The 16,513-nt window shown below is 33.9% G+C and overlaps 1 protein-coding gene across 5 annotated transcripts in view; it reads left to right on the top strand.

Annotated features, from left to right (window-relative positions):
• The window catches only part of LOC118190544 (SEC14-like protein 2), an 87,692-nt gene extending 71,374 nt beyond the window's left edge, over window positions 1–16,318 (top strand). For all 5 annotated transcript variants that reach the window (XM_085808534.1, XM_035361272.2, XM_035361270.2 and 2 more), the window contains 6 exons: window positions 2,686–2,764; window positions 2,870–2,950; window positions 3,965–4,051; window positions 5,625–5,731; window positions 9,634–9,946; window positions 13,286–16,318. In XM_085808534.1, the coding sequence (XP_085664660.1) occupies window positions 2,686–2,764; window positions 2,870–2,950; window positions 3,965–4,051; window positions 5,625–5,731; window positions 9,634–9,946; window positions 13,286–13,392 (774 nt within the window). In that variant the 3' untranslated portion in view covers window positions 13,393–16,318. The remainder of the gene's footprint in view (window positions 1–2,685; window positions 2,765–2,869; window positions 2,951–3,964; window positions 4,052–5,624; window positions 5,732–9,633; window positions 9,947–13,285) is intronic.
• Window positions 16,319–16,513: the final 195 nt, after the last annotated feature.

Genomic DNA, 16,513 nt, shown 5'->3' on the forward strand with positions numbered 1-16,513 from the left:
CGAGAAATGGCGAATAATCAATCTGTTAGACGACATCTGACTGCTTTTACGAGGTCGAATCATTGGGAAGTTGGAGGAAGGCCGCAGTGTGACAAGTGTGGCTGCAGAGTTCGGAATTGCTCACAGCATCGTTTCACGACTTTGGAGACAATTTCAAACTACAGGAACAGCAATCCGGGGGTTTAGTAGTGGTCGTCTACGAGGAAGGACACCCGCAGATGACCGGTATATTGCCTTACAGGCCAGAAGAAACAGGCGGCAGACAGCGGGAGAAATCGCTAGACACACGACACAGGCGACTGGACGACCGATATCGCGTTTTACCGTGGCCAGAAGACTGCACGGTGGTGGTCTGTTTGCACGATGCCCTGTACGGTGTGTACCTCTAACGCCTGCCCATCAGAGAAGGCGTTCTCTGTAGTGCCGGAAACACCGGAATTGGAGAGACAATGAATGGGGACGAGTACTCTTTACAGATGAGAGCAGATTCAGTCTGAGTAGCGATTCTCATCGCATACTCATCTGGAGAGAGCGGGGAAGCCGCAATCATCCCTCGAACATCATTGAAAGGGACAGGTATGGAGGTGGCGGTGTTCTCGTTTGGGGAGGCATCATGCTTGGTAGTCGTACAGACCTTCATATCTTCGACGCAGGTTCAGTCAACGGGACCCGTTTTTGTAACGAGATTTAGGCTCTTTTTAGAGGCGCTATGGGTCCGCAGTTCCTTTTCATGGACGACAATGCACCATGTCATCGCACAGTAGCTGCCGAACAGCTCTTAGATAGTGAGGATATTGAACGTAGGGATTCGCCGGCACGATCTCCGGATCTCAATCCCATCGAGCATGTATGGGATTTTCTAGGCAGACGCTTGGCAGCTCGTACCTTACCACCAGTAACGATTTCGGAGCTTCGATTGGCGCTGCAAGACGAATGGGTAGCAATGCCTCAACAACTCATTGACACCCTCATTCTCAGCATGGGCAGACGCTGTGAAACCTGCCTAGCAGTCAGGGGAGATCATATCCCCTATTAAAGACCGGACGTTTCTTGCTGGACACCCATCACAGGGATGTTTCGGCCTTCAGTCGCATTGCGCTCCATGCTACTTTTTCAATAAAGCTTCTTTTTATCCCTCTGATTTCTCTTTTAGTAAGTGTTGCTTACATTACTCATGTCCTTACGTATTGGGGATCTTACGGTATTAAATGTGTTGATTTGGAAAGCTTTTGTACAAAGTTATATTGAAAAAACCGTCTCGTCCTTAATTTTTGCACACCAGTGTAGATAACAAAACGCACACGTGTATCTTTCTTGCATCGTGCTCACTATTCAAGCTAGCGTTTTCCTGTAGGGAACAATTCAAGCTAGTGTTTTCCTGTAGTTGGCCTTTTGTTTGTTACGGATGTTTGACTGTCCACTGTTATGGACATTTATATATGTATGTTCCTTTTGATTATTATGGATCTTTGACTGCCCACTTTTATGTTTAAATATAGTTGCTGACGCTGACATAGTTGTACGGGGTATCTTATCGAGTTACCCTACTTTTTTACGAGACGCAAGATCGTACGTTTTTGCGAGGTTTTCGTTTTCGATCGTACGTTTTTTGTTTGCGTTTTATTACTCCATATGTTTATATTATTTTTTGAAAAAAAATATTACCTTTCGTGTACATTTGAAATTAAAGAAGTTCCATTCTTTTTATTCTATTTCCTATAAAAATTTCTTCGAAGAAACATGCACAAAATATTTGAGTGGAGGAGTGAAAAAAGACAAAATGTGAGTTGAATGCATTATTACTGTGATAAGCTATTTGTTGTGCAGATAATGAAATATCATTTTCGCGATTCCTTTAGTTGCTCACTTGGATAATAAAATATTGTCATTCTAGGCCTACTTTTTTTAATCGCCGTTCATGTATGCGCGCTATTGTATTATTATCAAATATTCAAAGATTTGTTTTTACATAATGGTTATTTAGGCTACTAGTTTCGCCGGTAGTAAATGCACCGAAGACAAAAATATTTTTACATTAATCAAAATGAAGGATTCTAGAAGCGTGTTAAAAATTCATTTGCTGATGGCTTATTTGCGTTTCCTCCTCAAAGAAATATTTTAGTAAGCATTACGATTTACTAAATTGTAATGCTTACTAACAGCACTATCTAGGATAACTAGGGATAATGGTTAGCGACATGGACTGCGCTACCGAAGGGCCCGGGTTCGAATCCCGGAGAAGACATGGATGTTTGTAAATGTATAGTATTTGTGCGGCATGGAGGCACTCTAAATATGCGGTGAGCCGAAAGTCCTCTCGAGAGATCGATGGTAGGGGAAGAGGGGTGGGAGACCCTCGGACCCTTTTTCCCGGGGGAGAATTGAAAATTGGGGGCGGAAATGAACGCAAACGTACTGCCATCTGTATGGTACTCAAGACTCTTGCCAACGAGAAGCGCAATCTCCCACTCCTTGCCACGCTGAATTTCGTAACTTGCTTTGAAGTTACTGTCAGACAAGCGAGATAAGTCACAACACATTTATTAAATTTTAGTTGGAATCTTCAGTGCTTTTGTATTACGATTATTCCTGATAAAGTTTGCCTTTCTTTAATTTAGATACTATAATTTTAGAATGAAATATTTGTTAAAAAATTATAGACGTAATTTTTTATTCCATATTTAGATGGGGCAAAATATAGATCAGTGGATTTATATTTTCGATTTCGAAAATTATACTTTTGCGAAAGCTACTCATAAGCCAAGTAAGTTTCATTGTCCATCTATATGACAATTTTTGAATTAAAGCTTTAATATTCATATGAACCAAAAGTTTTTTTTAACTTGTTTACTGCATTGTTTCTTTTCAGCTTTGCAAATGCTAGCCTATCTGATGATGACTTACGAGGCACACTACCCGGAGAGGTTAAAATTAGCGTTTGTCGTGAATGGTAGGTATACCTTCGTATCTAATTTTTTATCAATCTGAAACAGTATAGATCAAATTAAAATATTTATTATTAGTGAAGACTGATAATATGCGTAAGAATAAAAATAATAATATGCATTTATACTACTATCATCTTTCTTGCTTAATATAATTAATGCAAATTGCTTCCTGGAGGTGATGCGAAATAAGGACCGTTGTTATTTCAGATTTTTTAATATTTATTATAAGTTGCGCACAAACGTTTCGAGTATACATTTAAATACAAAAATAATAACATAAATTCCAAAATCAGATGTCATTATTTAAAATATGTCACATTAAATGCACTAAACATTGATTAAAGAAAGCACTAAAAACTGAAAGTTACCATCTGCTTTCAATGACGCAATGGAAATTAAGCATGTGAGGTTACTTTCTTCCGTATTGCCACTTGTCTCCAGGTTGTAATTGGAAGCACATCCCTCTAGCAAGCGGGAGATCCGGAGTTCGAACCCCGGGAGGGCATCGCAAATTTATTCCTTTTCCTGTTACAAACAATTCTAAGACTCTAGAGAGACGCCTGAGCTAAAATGAACCCTGGTGCATGATAATTAGTCACAACTGAGATTTGGCGATTGGGTCCCTCCCTGGTTAGTTTCTTTTTAACTGAGGTAAAAAGTAAGATTATTTTTTTAACTCATTACCGCGTAAGGTTTTTGGTGTAAGCACATCCGGCTAGCAAAGTAAGCACATTAGGCTAGCAAAGAGGAGATCGCGAGTTCGAATCCCGGCGAAGGTTTCACAGATTTATCACGTTTCCTATTCCAAAAAATTCTGCAGCTTTTACATAGAAAAGTGTTCGCATAGTTGCAAGAGAATTTATTAAAAAATACGTTAAAATTTTAGATTTTGTTACAAATATTTCTAAAAAAAAAGGACTCACAATTTTTGTCTTGCATTGAATATTTAATTCATTTATCAAATTACTAAACTTTTACTTTCATTTAATTGTAATTTTTTAATTCCTTATTTTCAGCTTCTGTATACTTTACGCTAATCTTCAGTGTTGTGAAGCCTTTATTTACTGGAGCAACTTTGAATAAAATCAAAATATTTGGAAAAGGTAAGGGAAAAGGTCTTCATCAATATTCTATTTGAACAGAAAGAATGCTTTGTGAAAATGGCAAATCGCATTTACTGCTTGATTGGTGATACGATTTGTTAATAATACGTAAATATACTTACGTGTTATCCCATAGATCGCGAAAGTTAGTTACCTTTAAACTATGAAACTTAGCGGAGATCCCGCCAACGCCGTTCGCTCAGAGGCGGAATTCCTATCTGCAACTCTTACAGCAAAACATCGTCAATCTATTCGCACAATCAAACCAAATAGCCACTGCTGGAAGAAGTATTCGTTCCGCTTCGGTTTGGGGCTTCAATGCATTACTATTCTATCGTCCAAGTCCAGCTCTTTTTTCTTCTTTCAACCCATGTCAGTTCTTCCGACCACCTGTAAATGAATTGGAGTTCTGTCACAAGTGTGATTCTGCAACCTTCGAATTCATTTTTTTTTCAGAATGCAAGGAAACAAATACAGCAATAACAGTTAATATATAACTTTGATTTTAATATTTCAGAGGCTCTTTTTCAGTAGATGAAATCAAAGATTTTAATAACGTTGATTTTCTCCTAGTCCTAAATAACAGTTCTCAGAAAAGCAACTCTTAATAATATGACGTGATGAGTTCTATGAAATGTCGTTTGTAAAAAAATTAATATTTTCATCTGAGTCTTATAAATGGTAAAAATATACCTTATATACGGCTATTACTCTGCTTTCATAAACTTTAAATATGATAACCTTATGCTTTCAGGTGACGAAATTAGATCTTAAATTTGACATGCAGAATTTTGTAATTATTCTTGAAACAGTCGTTTAATTTCAGGGTACGTTTTAATGCCCCGCTGCGGCTATCATTGAGTACGAATCAGACTTTATGAAAATAGTTTCTGGGTGTTTCTTTCAGTGTATTTTATGCAGATAACAGAAAATTCAGTTGCGAATTAAAATTAAAGAAAAATACTCAGGAAATATTTACCATAGCTAACGTAAATTTAAGTTAGACATAAAGAAAAATTAGCGAATATGTCAAAATAGTTCACACAAATCTCAAAGTACATCAATTGCGAATTAATTCAGAAAATAATATGATCTCTCACGCAAGGAATTTTTACTTATTTTGAATAGATATACCCATCATGTTTCGTAGTTAGTCGGAAAGTAAAGTACTTTATACTTAAAAATACCTATGAAAATGAAACCTGAAAAATAAGCATAGTATCACGTTTTATAAATTTACCATTGTTGTGAACAAGACAATACATGTATCATATAAAATTTTTATTTGATTCTCGTCACATTTACCGAAAACTCTTACTTCTGAAAACCAAAGATTGTATAAAAATTGTAAGCATTTTCCTCTTATGGTGAGCTTTTTTATTGCCTTCAGTATGTGTTTTGGCAGAAATTTAACATGAGAATTCATTTCGAATTGGAATGAAATTGCTCCAAATTTCAATTCGAGTAAACTACTGGATTTTCCATAGTAAATAGTATAAAAGTTAATAAAATTCAGGTACTTATGCAATATACTTACGTAATGTGATTTATTAAAATATTCTTTTGTTTTTAGATGGATGGAAGGAGGAACTTCTGAAACTTATTGATCCAGAAGTTCTTCCGGTGTCTCTGGGTGGCACAAGAACAGATTCAGATGGAGACCCAAGGTGTTCAGCAACGGTATGTTTAAAAGACATCAGCTTCGCTCCTTCCCCATTCTTTAATAGGTTTTTGAAGAACAACTTAATTATTTTATAGGATTCAATAGTTTTACATTTCTGTCCGAGTTGTTCCATTCAAATTTTACATTGCATTACGAAATACGAAATTTTAAATAAGATATTTATATAAAACAACTTTTCCCCTCTAATAAATAAATAAATGAAAAATAAAAAGTATAAAAAAGTGCAACCCATTCCTCAGCTGAATAAGAATAAAAGCGTACTGCTTCTCGAATAAAATACGAAACATTGTTCTGCAAAATTCAATATAATCTAAATAATTGTTTTTTATTTACTTAATATTCATACATATACATGCACGGAACATGAGAAGAAATTACAAATTAAACTACATTCACTTTTGTTTCATTTAATCTAAGGAAAGGAAAATAGTTAACCCAGAAAAGAAAATAAAACATTTTATGAAACTGTTCTATTAAAATTTTGCCCGAAATAAAACACATTGAAATGGATTAAAATTATTGTAATAACTTCGAGGATACCTCCGAGTAGGATTCGAATGGGCAACAGGCAGTATTTCCGTTACACATTAGGAAAACTGCCAAACTCTCATGCAGATCACCTGTTAACCCTTTGCGGCACAGTGTGTCCGGTCTGGACACACCTAAAAATTTCCTTCTGTACGCACAGAAAAATTGAATAAAAAAGGATTTATAGGTTACTTTGAACCTTCTTTATTTATAGTAGATGGCAGCTCAACACAAACCAGTCCATATATTTTAGCCATGTTTAGTTTTTTAAGACCCTCATTTTTCAAAGAAATTTTCCAGATTTTTTAGGGTATAAAAGGAATTGTTTGAAAAGCAATTTCTATGTTATTTTTTGGCTGTATACTAATCTCCTTATTCTATATTAGTTTTAAATTTTTACCTTGAAATCTTGCCTAAAATCAAACGGCGAACCCTAGGTGTGCCCAGACCGGGCTCACCGATAATCTAGGGCAACTGAGTCTGTATTCTTTGTTTCTTCGCATCTCATCGGTCAGTTCATTGACAACAATGCTCGTTTCAGCGCTTGTTTCGAAGCTCTATCAATTCATTGGGGCACACCCACAGAATTAAAACCATAAGTACTATCTTCACCAAATTTTACTTGTGTACTCCTCTAGGCCTAATTAGACTGCTTACCTTTTAATTTATCAAAACACCAAATTTAAAAGGTAGCGTGCCGGAAAGGGTTAATCCGCCTAAAACAGAGCTCAGCAAGCTAACTACTTGTATTTCGTTGTGTTACGAAATGTGCAGGAGCGGTAAGATGGCTTCCCCGCAAAGCAGATTTAGGGTTGCCATAAAATAGCAAGGAAGACAGGGTGCCACATTTGGCGAGAAATCGCCCATTTGGCGACAAAATTGACGATATGCCATGGACGGATGGAGAACCTTCTGGAACGAATTCGTACCGGTTTAGCCGAAAATGTTCTCGAACACAAGACGAAAGCTATATAAACCCCGCTGGTCCGCAGTTAGTTAGTATCGAGTTGGTGTCTCGTCTAGCGAGTCAATTCCTGCGGAGTCGATCGAGTTGACAGCCGGGCAGCCAGTGCCGAGTGGGTCACCGAGTGCACCGAAAGAGTCTCGTAGTGTATCGCGGTTAGTGCATCGTCGAGAGAGCGTGTTGAGCTCCGGGAACGACTGAACCGAAGAGTCGGAAGCTGTGCTCTGTGCGTCGTGCGTCGTCGAGTGCACCTCGAGTTGTAGCGTGGACAATCTCGAGAGTACGTGGAGTTACGAGAATGACCAAGCAGAGTCGGAAGCTGTACTCTAGTGCTTTGCCGTGAAGCTGTCTCCACCGTGATAGCCTGATAACCTGGAGGCTGTGTCGCTGATCGTGTCAGCGTGTTTATAGTAGTTCTTCTACGATTGTATAAACGTGTTTTGGAGCTGTCATGACAATACTGGCCAATAAAATGTGTTTCGATACTTCATCAAGTAGTGTTGTCATTATTCACTCCAAGTCCTCACAAACCCCGTACGAACGTGAAGGAAGAAAATAGCGTAACAACTGGTGTCAGAAGAAAAACGTAACTGTTGATTTAGCCACTTAGCCACTGATCGGTCTTCAGACAGATCGATTCTATCTTTCAATAAACTGTAAATTTAGTTTAATATTATATATATTAAGCTAGGATTTGATTCTAAAATCATAAAATCCTGTCCCTCCTCGGGATTCGTTTCCTTAAAATTTTCACAAAATTATTGCAAAACATCTTACGGCAAATAACGTTTGAACTGGAAACAGTTTAATCAAGAAAATATTGATGGTTAACATAACTTCAAATTAGAAAATATATCTGCTATAAAAAAGAGTTTAACAAATATTACTGAATGGATGTGCAGTGAGTGAAACAGGTTATGATTATTTATTATTACGTTTCCTGAAATGGGATCTAATAATGCTGCTTTTTTTCAAATGAGGGGACTATTTTATTCTCATATACTGCAATTATTTCATGTATGATACTTTAAGCTTCATAAATCAACATACGTAATTTTAAGGTTGATTATGAACTTGCCAAATATTTAATTTGACCAAGCATTACTTAAAAACAACAAATGAATACATCCCATTGTGGTTTTCAAGTCTTCAAATCATTAAATACGCTACAGTCGTTATGTATTTTGTTATTCTGAAACGTCCCGATTTTATGTTTAGCATAATTTTATAATAATTTATCGTTGCTGATTCTGTTTACTTACGTCATGTTCATTTAACGCATTTTAACCCTTTACATTTCGGTCGTTTCGCTACGAGGGGTCATTCATAATGTATTCCGCAGTTCCAGTATTTCCTTCATCGAGATATGAATAACTTGCTTCAAAGCATCACCATGCGCAACTCCATCGTATAAATGCTCAGTTTGCTTCTCTACTTATAGCATGCTAGCACGGTAATCTTGAATGCGAATTGCTGTTTTGTTGCGTTTTCATCGGAGAGGGGGAGGAAAGAACTTTTTTAGTCTTTTTTTTTTTTTTTTTTTTAGTTTTTTTAGAAAGTCTTTACGGCATTGTTGACTGTTTGCATAAAAATGTGAAATTAGGAAAGAAAACAGAATGAAAAAATTTAAAAAAGTACTATGCATACGGGGTGAGCCATAATGAAGTTCGGAGTTTTAATGTACTATATATAGTTAAGTAAAGAGGTGTAAGAATATTAGTAATTGCAATGGAAAAGAAACTTTTAGTAATTTTATAGATTTTAAGCATTGCTAATGTGTTCTACCTTTCGTAACATGGTAAGAGTACATCATCTTAATGCATTTCAACCCAAGCTTGATCATTATTACTTGATCAGTTTAAATGATAGTCGTGGTAATGCTCTTATTCGATACCACTGAATTTCTGTGAAATTAAATGGGACTTCACTCCAATAACAAACAGTAGTCCTTGCGTAATAAGAAGTTAACTAGTAAGCAGACTGGTCATGCAACTTATCTGGCCATCTCGAATGGAGAATTAAATCTTTGGGATTCCTTCCTTTGGGACTACGTTAGGAACGAATTTCTGCTACCTGTATTTCTATAATTTACACAACACAAATGGCGAATTATCACAGGGATCACTAAAGCTGTACCAGGTACTGCTGTAAGTTTAGGCAGAACTGGACTATAGCGCAAACATTTATCAAGGCGATATGCAAAATTTGTGTCCTCTGTTAAAGAGGAAAAAAAATTTCTCTCTACATTACTATTTACAATGCTATGTTATCTATTTCTGTTAAGATGCAGTTATACTCTAAAATTTCTATTTACAGTATTGCATACCCTGTATATGAACTCTATAACGATTATTAGAAGCTAGAGTATCTGATAAAAGGATATTTAAGGAATTTATTTTATTGCAGATAAATCAAGGTGGTCCTGTTCCTGCATCATACTATTTCCGTAGTAATACTCGTCGTCTGTGTTACCAGCCTGGCGTAAAGAAACTTAACGTATCTAGAATGTCCAAAGTGAATGTCGTTCTGGACGTCGACGAACCAGGATCTCTAATTGAGTGGGAATTCGAAACAGAGAACAAAGACATTGGTTTTGGCCTTTATTTCCAGTCTTTAGATTCTCTGCAAAACAAACCAAAAGAGCTTATTCCAAAGCAAAGGGTGGAAGCCCATGTTGCATGTGAAACAGGAATGTACCAGTGTGAAGTTCCTGGAACTTGTAAGTGGAAATATCTTTATTATCATCATTATTATTATTTTCTGTGTGCGTGTGTGTGTAAAAGTATTTTATGAACTTAATTAATTACACATTGTTAACTTCACTGAAAACAAATCGCATCGCTGATTTATTGTATGAATCAGATACTGTTTGTATCTGCTTCATGTTGACTTCAAATCAGATTGGCTATTACGTTAGACTTACATAATTGTTTTCTGTTAATTTAAAATTAAATAAAAAGTAATTTTGTAACTTAAAATTTAATTTTATGTGCAGATTTTCATAAAATGGGATTATTCAAACATAAGATTTCGAAGTTAATGTATTAACGTTTCCCAGTCAACAGATTCTTACCTTGAAATTATGCTGGTGTCCAAAATTAATATTAAAAAGTGCTGATTTCCTCAAAAGTTGCTGAATTAGTTTATTTGGGGTAGTAAATAGTATCCTAACACATAACTACAAACTAAAAAATCAAATAGGAATGCAAAAACTATATTATACAGTAAATAAAATTAAAATAATATATAATAGCAAAATTATAAGAGGGATCAAATAGGAATGCAAAAACTATATCATACAGTAAATAAAATTAAAATAATATATAGTAGCAAAATTATAAGATTGGGTGAAATCTCGAAAACAAATGCAGACTCTTAGCATTATTAAAGAATGTGATCTCCCTTAACTCCTACAGATATATCAAAAGCAGTTTCGCGTTCTCAGAATGAGGTTAATTAGAATTTGAAGGATTAACTTTCAACTCCCTTAAATCCAAATTCAGAGTCCGTCTAGTCAGTTTATTCTCGCAGTGCCTTCTGTTTCCAAAAATTCACCAGCTAGGTTTGCTCGATGTAAACGTGCCTTATTATAGAGAAGAAAAGAACAGATCCATGTGTACCTCTTAAACGCTTTAGGTAAGGTGTAACTAAAATTTGCATAACATTTTTGGATTGGGGGGAATATTCTCGTGGTATACATCATAATATCATTAACATCTGTCCTATTCTTAGCAATTGATAAGCTAGATCTTCTTCGTTGTTCTCCTTTTATCTTTTTATGGAGTTAATAGATTTTTTTCGAACTCAAAATTAATCACAACAAACGTATTTATAAATGCATTCTATAATTAACTTGCTTTAACTTTTAAAAATTTTTGTCTTAATCTCAGCAGTTATCTTAGTAGTAAATTACTTAATTTAGTATTAAAATAACGTTAATTATTATTATTACTTTAAATTAGTATAATGAGTAACATTCAACGGATCCGAAAATTTCGCTTCTATTAGTCTCACATTAAGATTTAAATGCTACATTGAGACTTTTACATCGTAAACAAACGCTTAACTATAGAACTCTAAAAGATATTTTATTATCAAATGAAAATTTCTACCTCCGTTTACTTGCAACCTCTTAAGATCATTGTATTTACAACCGCGATAATTTTTCCATCGGCTGGAATTTACTTGTACTCTGTACTATTGCAAATATTTTAGTATTTATATATATCGCAAATATTTTAGTATTTAGAAGGCGATTAGATTTTTCAGAATGAACGTTTTGACTTTTTGACGCCCAGACGGTATAGTGGTTAGGGAAGCTTGATTGCGATACCGAAGGGCCTGGGTTCGAATTCCGGAGAAGGCATGGTTGTAACTGTCCGTCCCTTCATAGGAGGCAATGGTGGCCCACCTGTTAGGTGCCTCCATAATAAAGAGACTATCACATCTCGCCTTAGTATAGATTAATGGACTCTGTTACAACTGTAACTGTTCACAATCTGCCAAGTTTTGACTTATTTCTTTTAAAATTTGACTCTTGAAGCTTGTTTTGTTATTCGCGTTACGATTCGCTATATTACTAAAGCTGTTTTATTAGTTTATTACAATTTTATTGAACTTTTAATTACATTGGAATTGTAATTCTGCTTCAGTACAACTGAGGGAATAATTCTGAAGTACTGAAGCTTCGTTCCGAACATTAGAATTACGATTTAAAAATATCACATTTAAAAAACCATTATCCTTAAAAATATTTCGAGCATAACAATAATGTTTTATGAGAAAACATTACAAGCATAACTATAATATTTTTTAAGAAAAAGAAAATATTCTCTTAAGACTGATAGACAATTTTACCTTCTCAGACTCATGTAAAATTTTTTTTTCCTCAGAGAGAGCAGCTAATGGTGTAATGAAGTTCTAAGGCATTTTTCCCACCTTCTTAGTATGCCTTCGTGGTGTGGTGGTCTGCACGTTCAGCGCGTAATTGAGAGGTCCGCGGTTCGGTTCTCGGCGAAGGCGTTGCTCATCTTTCCTGCTTCCAATTAACCTAATGTCTCTACAGTGGCGCCCGAACTAAAAGAGTGGTGGATTATGATTCTTCCCACCCAGGATTTGATTGGGTCCCCTAAAAACCCCAGTAGCCCTTTAAAAGGGGGGAGTATATAAGGTAGTTCTCCCACCTTCTTGGTATGCCTTCGTGGTGTGGTGGTCTGCACTCTCAGCGCGTAATTGAGAGGTCCAAGGTTCTATTCCTGGCGAAGGCTTTACTAATTTTTCATGTTACCTGCTTCCAAAAATACCTAATGTCTCTACAAAGTTTATTGAATACACCTTTAAATATTGACACTGCATATTTTATATGACATGCTGAAATATGCATTATCCAACTTTAACAGGAAAATAAATTCACACGTAACTGAGCTTATTAAAATATTTTATGTCGTACCTGATTTCACGGTTTTCCATTTCATAATGCGATAAAAATTCTCAGTATCATGTTTAGATCTATAATCGAAAAAAAAAAGATAATCAAACAAAACCCTTGATAAATCGTGCAGTTACGTAAGAACTTCTGATATACTTGTAAAACGTTAAGCAATTTAATCTAACTATCAAAAACAAAGTGTGAAAGAACTACAACGCGATTTCCTACTTTTCAAAAAATTAGATTCCTGAAGGAACTAATACCGCACAGTTAATAAATATCACGACCCTACGACCCTCAGATTTCAATATGTTATTCTTACTCATTTTAAAATAACAGCAGAACAACTACTTGATGTTATTGTTGATACATTGACTAACAAAATAATCATAATGGCACTGAATTGACAAATTAATATAATGGAATAAGCGCGAGGTACTTTTAGTAAATAAGAACTTTTTCAAAGGCATATTTATGTGCGAAGTGAAATATTTCCAATTTTATTATATATCAGAAATTTAAATATGTTTTGACCGTTCTGTAATTAAAAATCTGATAAATTCCTGTAGTCATTTAGCATTAGTACAGAAGTTTCTTCAAATATATGACATTTTTCTTTTTGTTTTACAGACATTCTGATGTTCGATAATACATACAGTTGGTTGCAACAGAAAGAAATATTCTGCCGTGCCGTTGTTGTGAGGCCTACTGGAGAAAAAATACCAGTTCTGCAATAGCTTGAAAATTTGGTTTTCATGTTTTCATCAGATTCTGCGATGTTTTCAGACAAAACAAACTTTTATTCAGTCATTTTTCATCATACTTCGGATTTGATTTTTGTCATTTTGTGTCATGCATTTTTGTTTTGAAAATGCATTCATTGTTTTTTACGTATATAGTTCATAGCAGGTGTTTTATGCATACAAAGCGAAACATTATTTGAAGTTCAGAAAATGAGCCAATTAAGAAAGGTTTTCGATGGGTCATTTTGAATAAAAAAACAAGCATTCTTTATCTCAGGAAAAAATTATTTTTTATCAAAGTAGTTGCTTAAACTGTGACACAAAAAAGTGCTGAGAGCAGTTTTTGGAGTCAATCAATTTATTATTTTGTTTAAAATCATTTTGAACGAACTATCGAAACTTGTATTTAAAGAACAAGCAAAATTTTCGTTTATGAAAATCAAACATAGATATATACTCACCTAAAAACCTATGAACCTTACGAGGAAAATTTGATTTTTACTTTCAATAACTGTTGATGATATATTATATGATGTGCATTCTGCCTGCTTTTTGATAATATTTGTAAAATTTGACAGTCAATAACTAGTAAAGCTGTAAACTAGTTTAGATGTTCATTAATGGTCAACTTCATTGGTGATGAATATTTACTCTTAGATAAAGGTTAAAATTATTAATACCTCAAAAAAAGCGACAAATTTCAAATCGATATTAAAAAAATATTTTAGAAAATGTATGTTTTATAACTGCATTTACATTACGTGTACTAGCTAGTAAATTCCATTTTTTTTCTCTAGTACAATAACTTTGCGAGATCCGTTTAGATTGTACTTAAAGATATCAAAATTCAAGTAACTCATGGTATTTATTTTATTTTATACTTATTTTTATCTTTTTATAGTAATTATTTTTATTATTCCTTTGAATGTATTATATATTTTTTACAATACTTTTCTGAATTTCAAGTAAATTTATTTAATCATCAATCTGCCATCAAATGTCAAGGCATTTTATATTCAGTATACTTTTAAGCAGGGTTTCTTAAACTGTGGGTCGTGACCCCCAAGGGAGTCGCGGGACCTGGGGTAGGGGGCCGCCAAAAATTTTAGTAGTTTCGATATTTCTTTAAATTATTATAATAATTTTACAATTACCAAATATTTTTACACAATGTATCTGAAAGTAGATAAAGATAAGACAATACAGATAAAGAAAAAGACGAAAACATTTCGACACATTCTTTTTATAATATAAACGTTCATTTTCCTTGCTTTGCGCGTGACGCTGTCATTTCGTCTGTTCCTTATGTAAAATTTTCACATTGTTTTATGTCTTAAAATTAGAAATTAAAGTTAATGACCTAAAACTGCAATAGTATATTACAGTACAAGTGAAAACCTCGACAGTTTCACTCACGCGTGTGTCGAATTTGCGCAATATTTATAGGGTCCTGCGGATTTCGAGAAATCTCAGTGATAAAAAGGGGTCGCGACTGAAAAAAGTTTAAAAAAACCCTGCTGTTAAGCATTAAATTAATTGTCCATTCGTTAATATTTTTTATTCGTTTTCATTCGCTATTCTAATATAAAAATATTTAAAATCATTAAAATTACATTTTATGTTTTTTAATTTTCAGTTTTAATAACTTGATACACACACATAGAGAATGAAACTCTTCTATATATAACAATAAAAAATAGGAATATTTTTTCAAGCTTCGCCCTTTGTGCTTTACTTTGAAAGCCCAGTGATCTCAGAATAATACCTCCAAAATAAAATCATTTTATCTATTTTTAAGGACAATTTTATTTTTGTTTCGGTAAAATTTAATAATTTGAAAGAGTGAATTTTTTTATGCCAAATGTGGCACATTTTTAAGCGAATAATGTAGCATATTGTTGTAGTAACATTCAATTTTTTAAGCTTTGAAGGTTTATTTTCATTCAATTGGGAAGATGTAAAACATTTAAATTACGTTTTTTGCTGAAAAGAAGCAATATAAATTTATGTAATAACAAATTGTCTTTCTCGCACATGAAGGGTGTAACAAAATTACAATAGTTTTTTTTTCTTTCAGTTGCATTAACTCAAGAGAAAAATTATTACTGCAGTAAAATTATTGTTTACACTCTCTCTTTACTGTTAATCATTTCGTTTCATAATGCCTTTTTTTTTCAAACTGCTATCTGAGTTCTGCAGCTGAATAATTATGATCTATGGCGAGGTTATAATGATCTATAATAAGTTAATATTTCCCTAATTTGTTTCCGATAAACGTTTTTCTAAAAGCTTCAGTGGTTTTAAGCTACTTTCATGAAAAATGATATTTGTAATTCAAAATAATAGCTTATTTCAGCACTACCGAGTTCATTTCGAAACGCAAAAAAATCACAAAACGTAGACAAATGCTACAGTAATTTTTTCACAAAATTAAAAAGTGTTTGTTGCTTACTTTGCTTCTTCCTGTAACATGATGTTAAGAAAGAAATTAGCTACACTCATACATAATTTATTTTTCCTGCAAAGTACAGAACATAAATTTAAGCAAGGAAGCACGAGCCCTAAGATCTGAATTATACCTTTTAAAAAATAGTTTGCTTTAATTAGCCGTTATTTTTGAATTAACTAATTGTAATATATATACATAATGTTTTAATGGAAATGTAACTGAAACTGTAAATAATTTTTTGACTATTGTACTTTCATATCTTATTTAATAACTTTGGCTTTTAAAGACAATAAATATTATGTGTAGTTTGAATTTGTTTTTGTTTCTAAAGCTTTGGTGAGAAATGTGTTGTTACAAGCTATGGCTGAAACCTCTGAGGACGGGAAATCTTAATTTTGTGATTTGTATTATATACTTGTTTTATTGTTCAGGATGTATGAGAATAAAAATAAACTTATTTTCTAAAAAATATATTTAAATGTGTTTTAGTTATTTTCAGATTTCAGTTAGTCTTCTTTCATTTAAAAAAACTATCCATGACTAGTAAATCATTGCTTAAATACTCTATACCAGCGGTTCTCAACCTTTTGACTAACGCATACCATCTAAACAAAAACTGAAAAACTTAAGCACCACCACTACATTTTACAATGATTAGTTTTCAGT

This window comes from Stegodyphus dumicola, chromosome X1 (genome assembly GCF_044657685.1).
Source record: "Stegodyphus dumicola isolate Sdum_Otavi_A_Nest chromosome X1, ASM4465768v1".
In the NCBI taxonomy this organism is placed as follows: Eukaryota; Metazoa; Arthropoda; class Arachnida; order Araneae; family Eresidae; genus Stegodyphus; species Stegodyphus dumicola.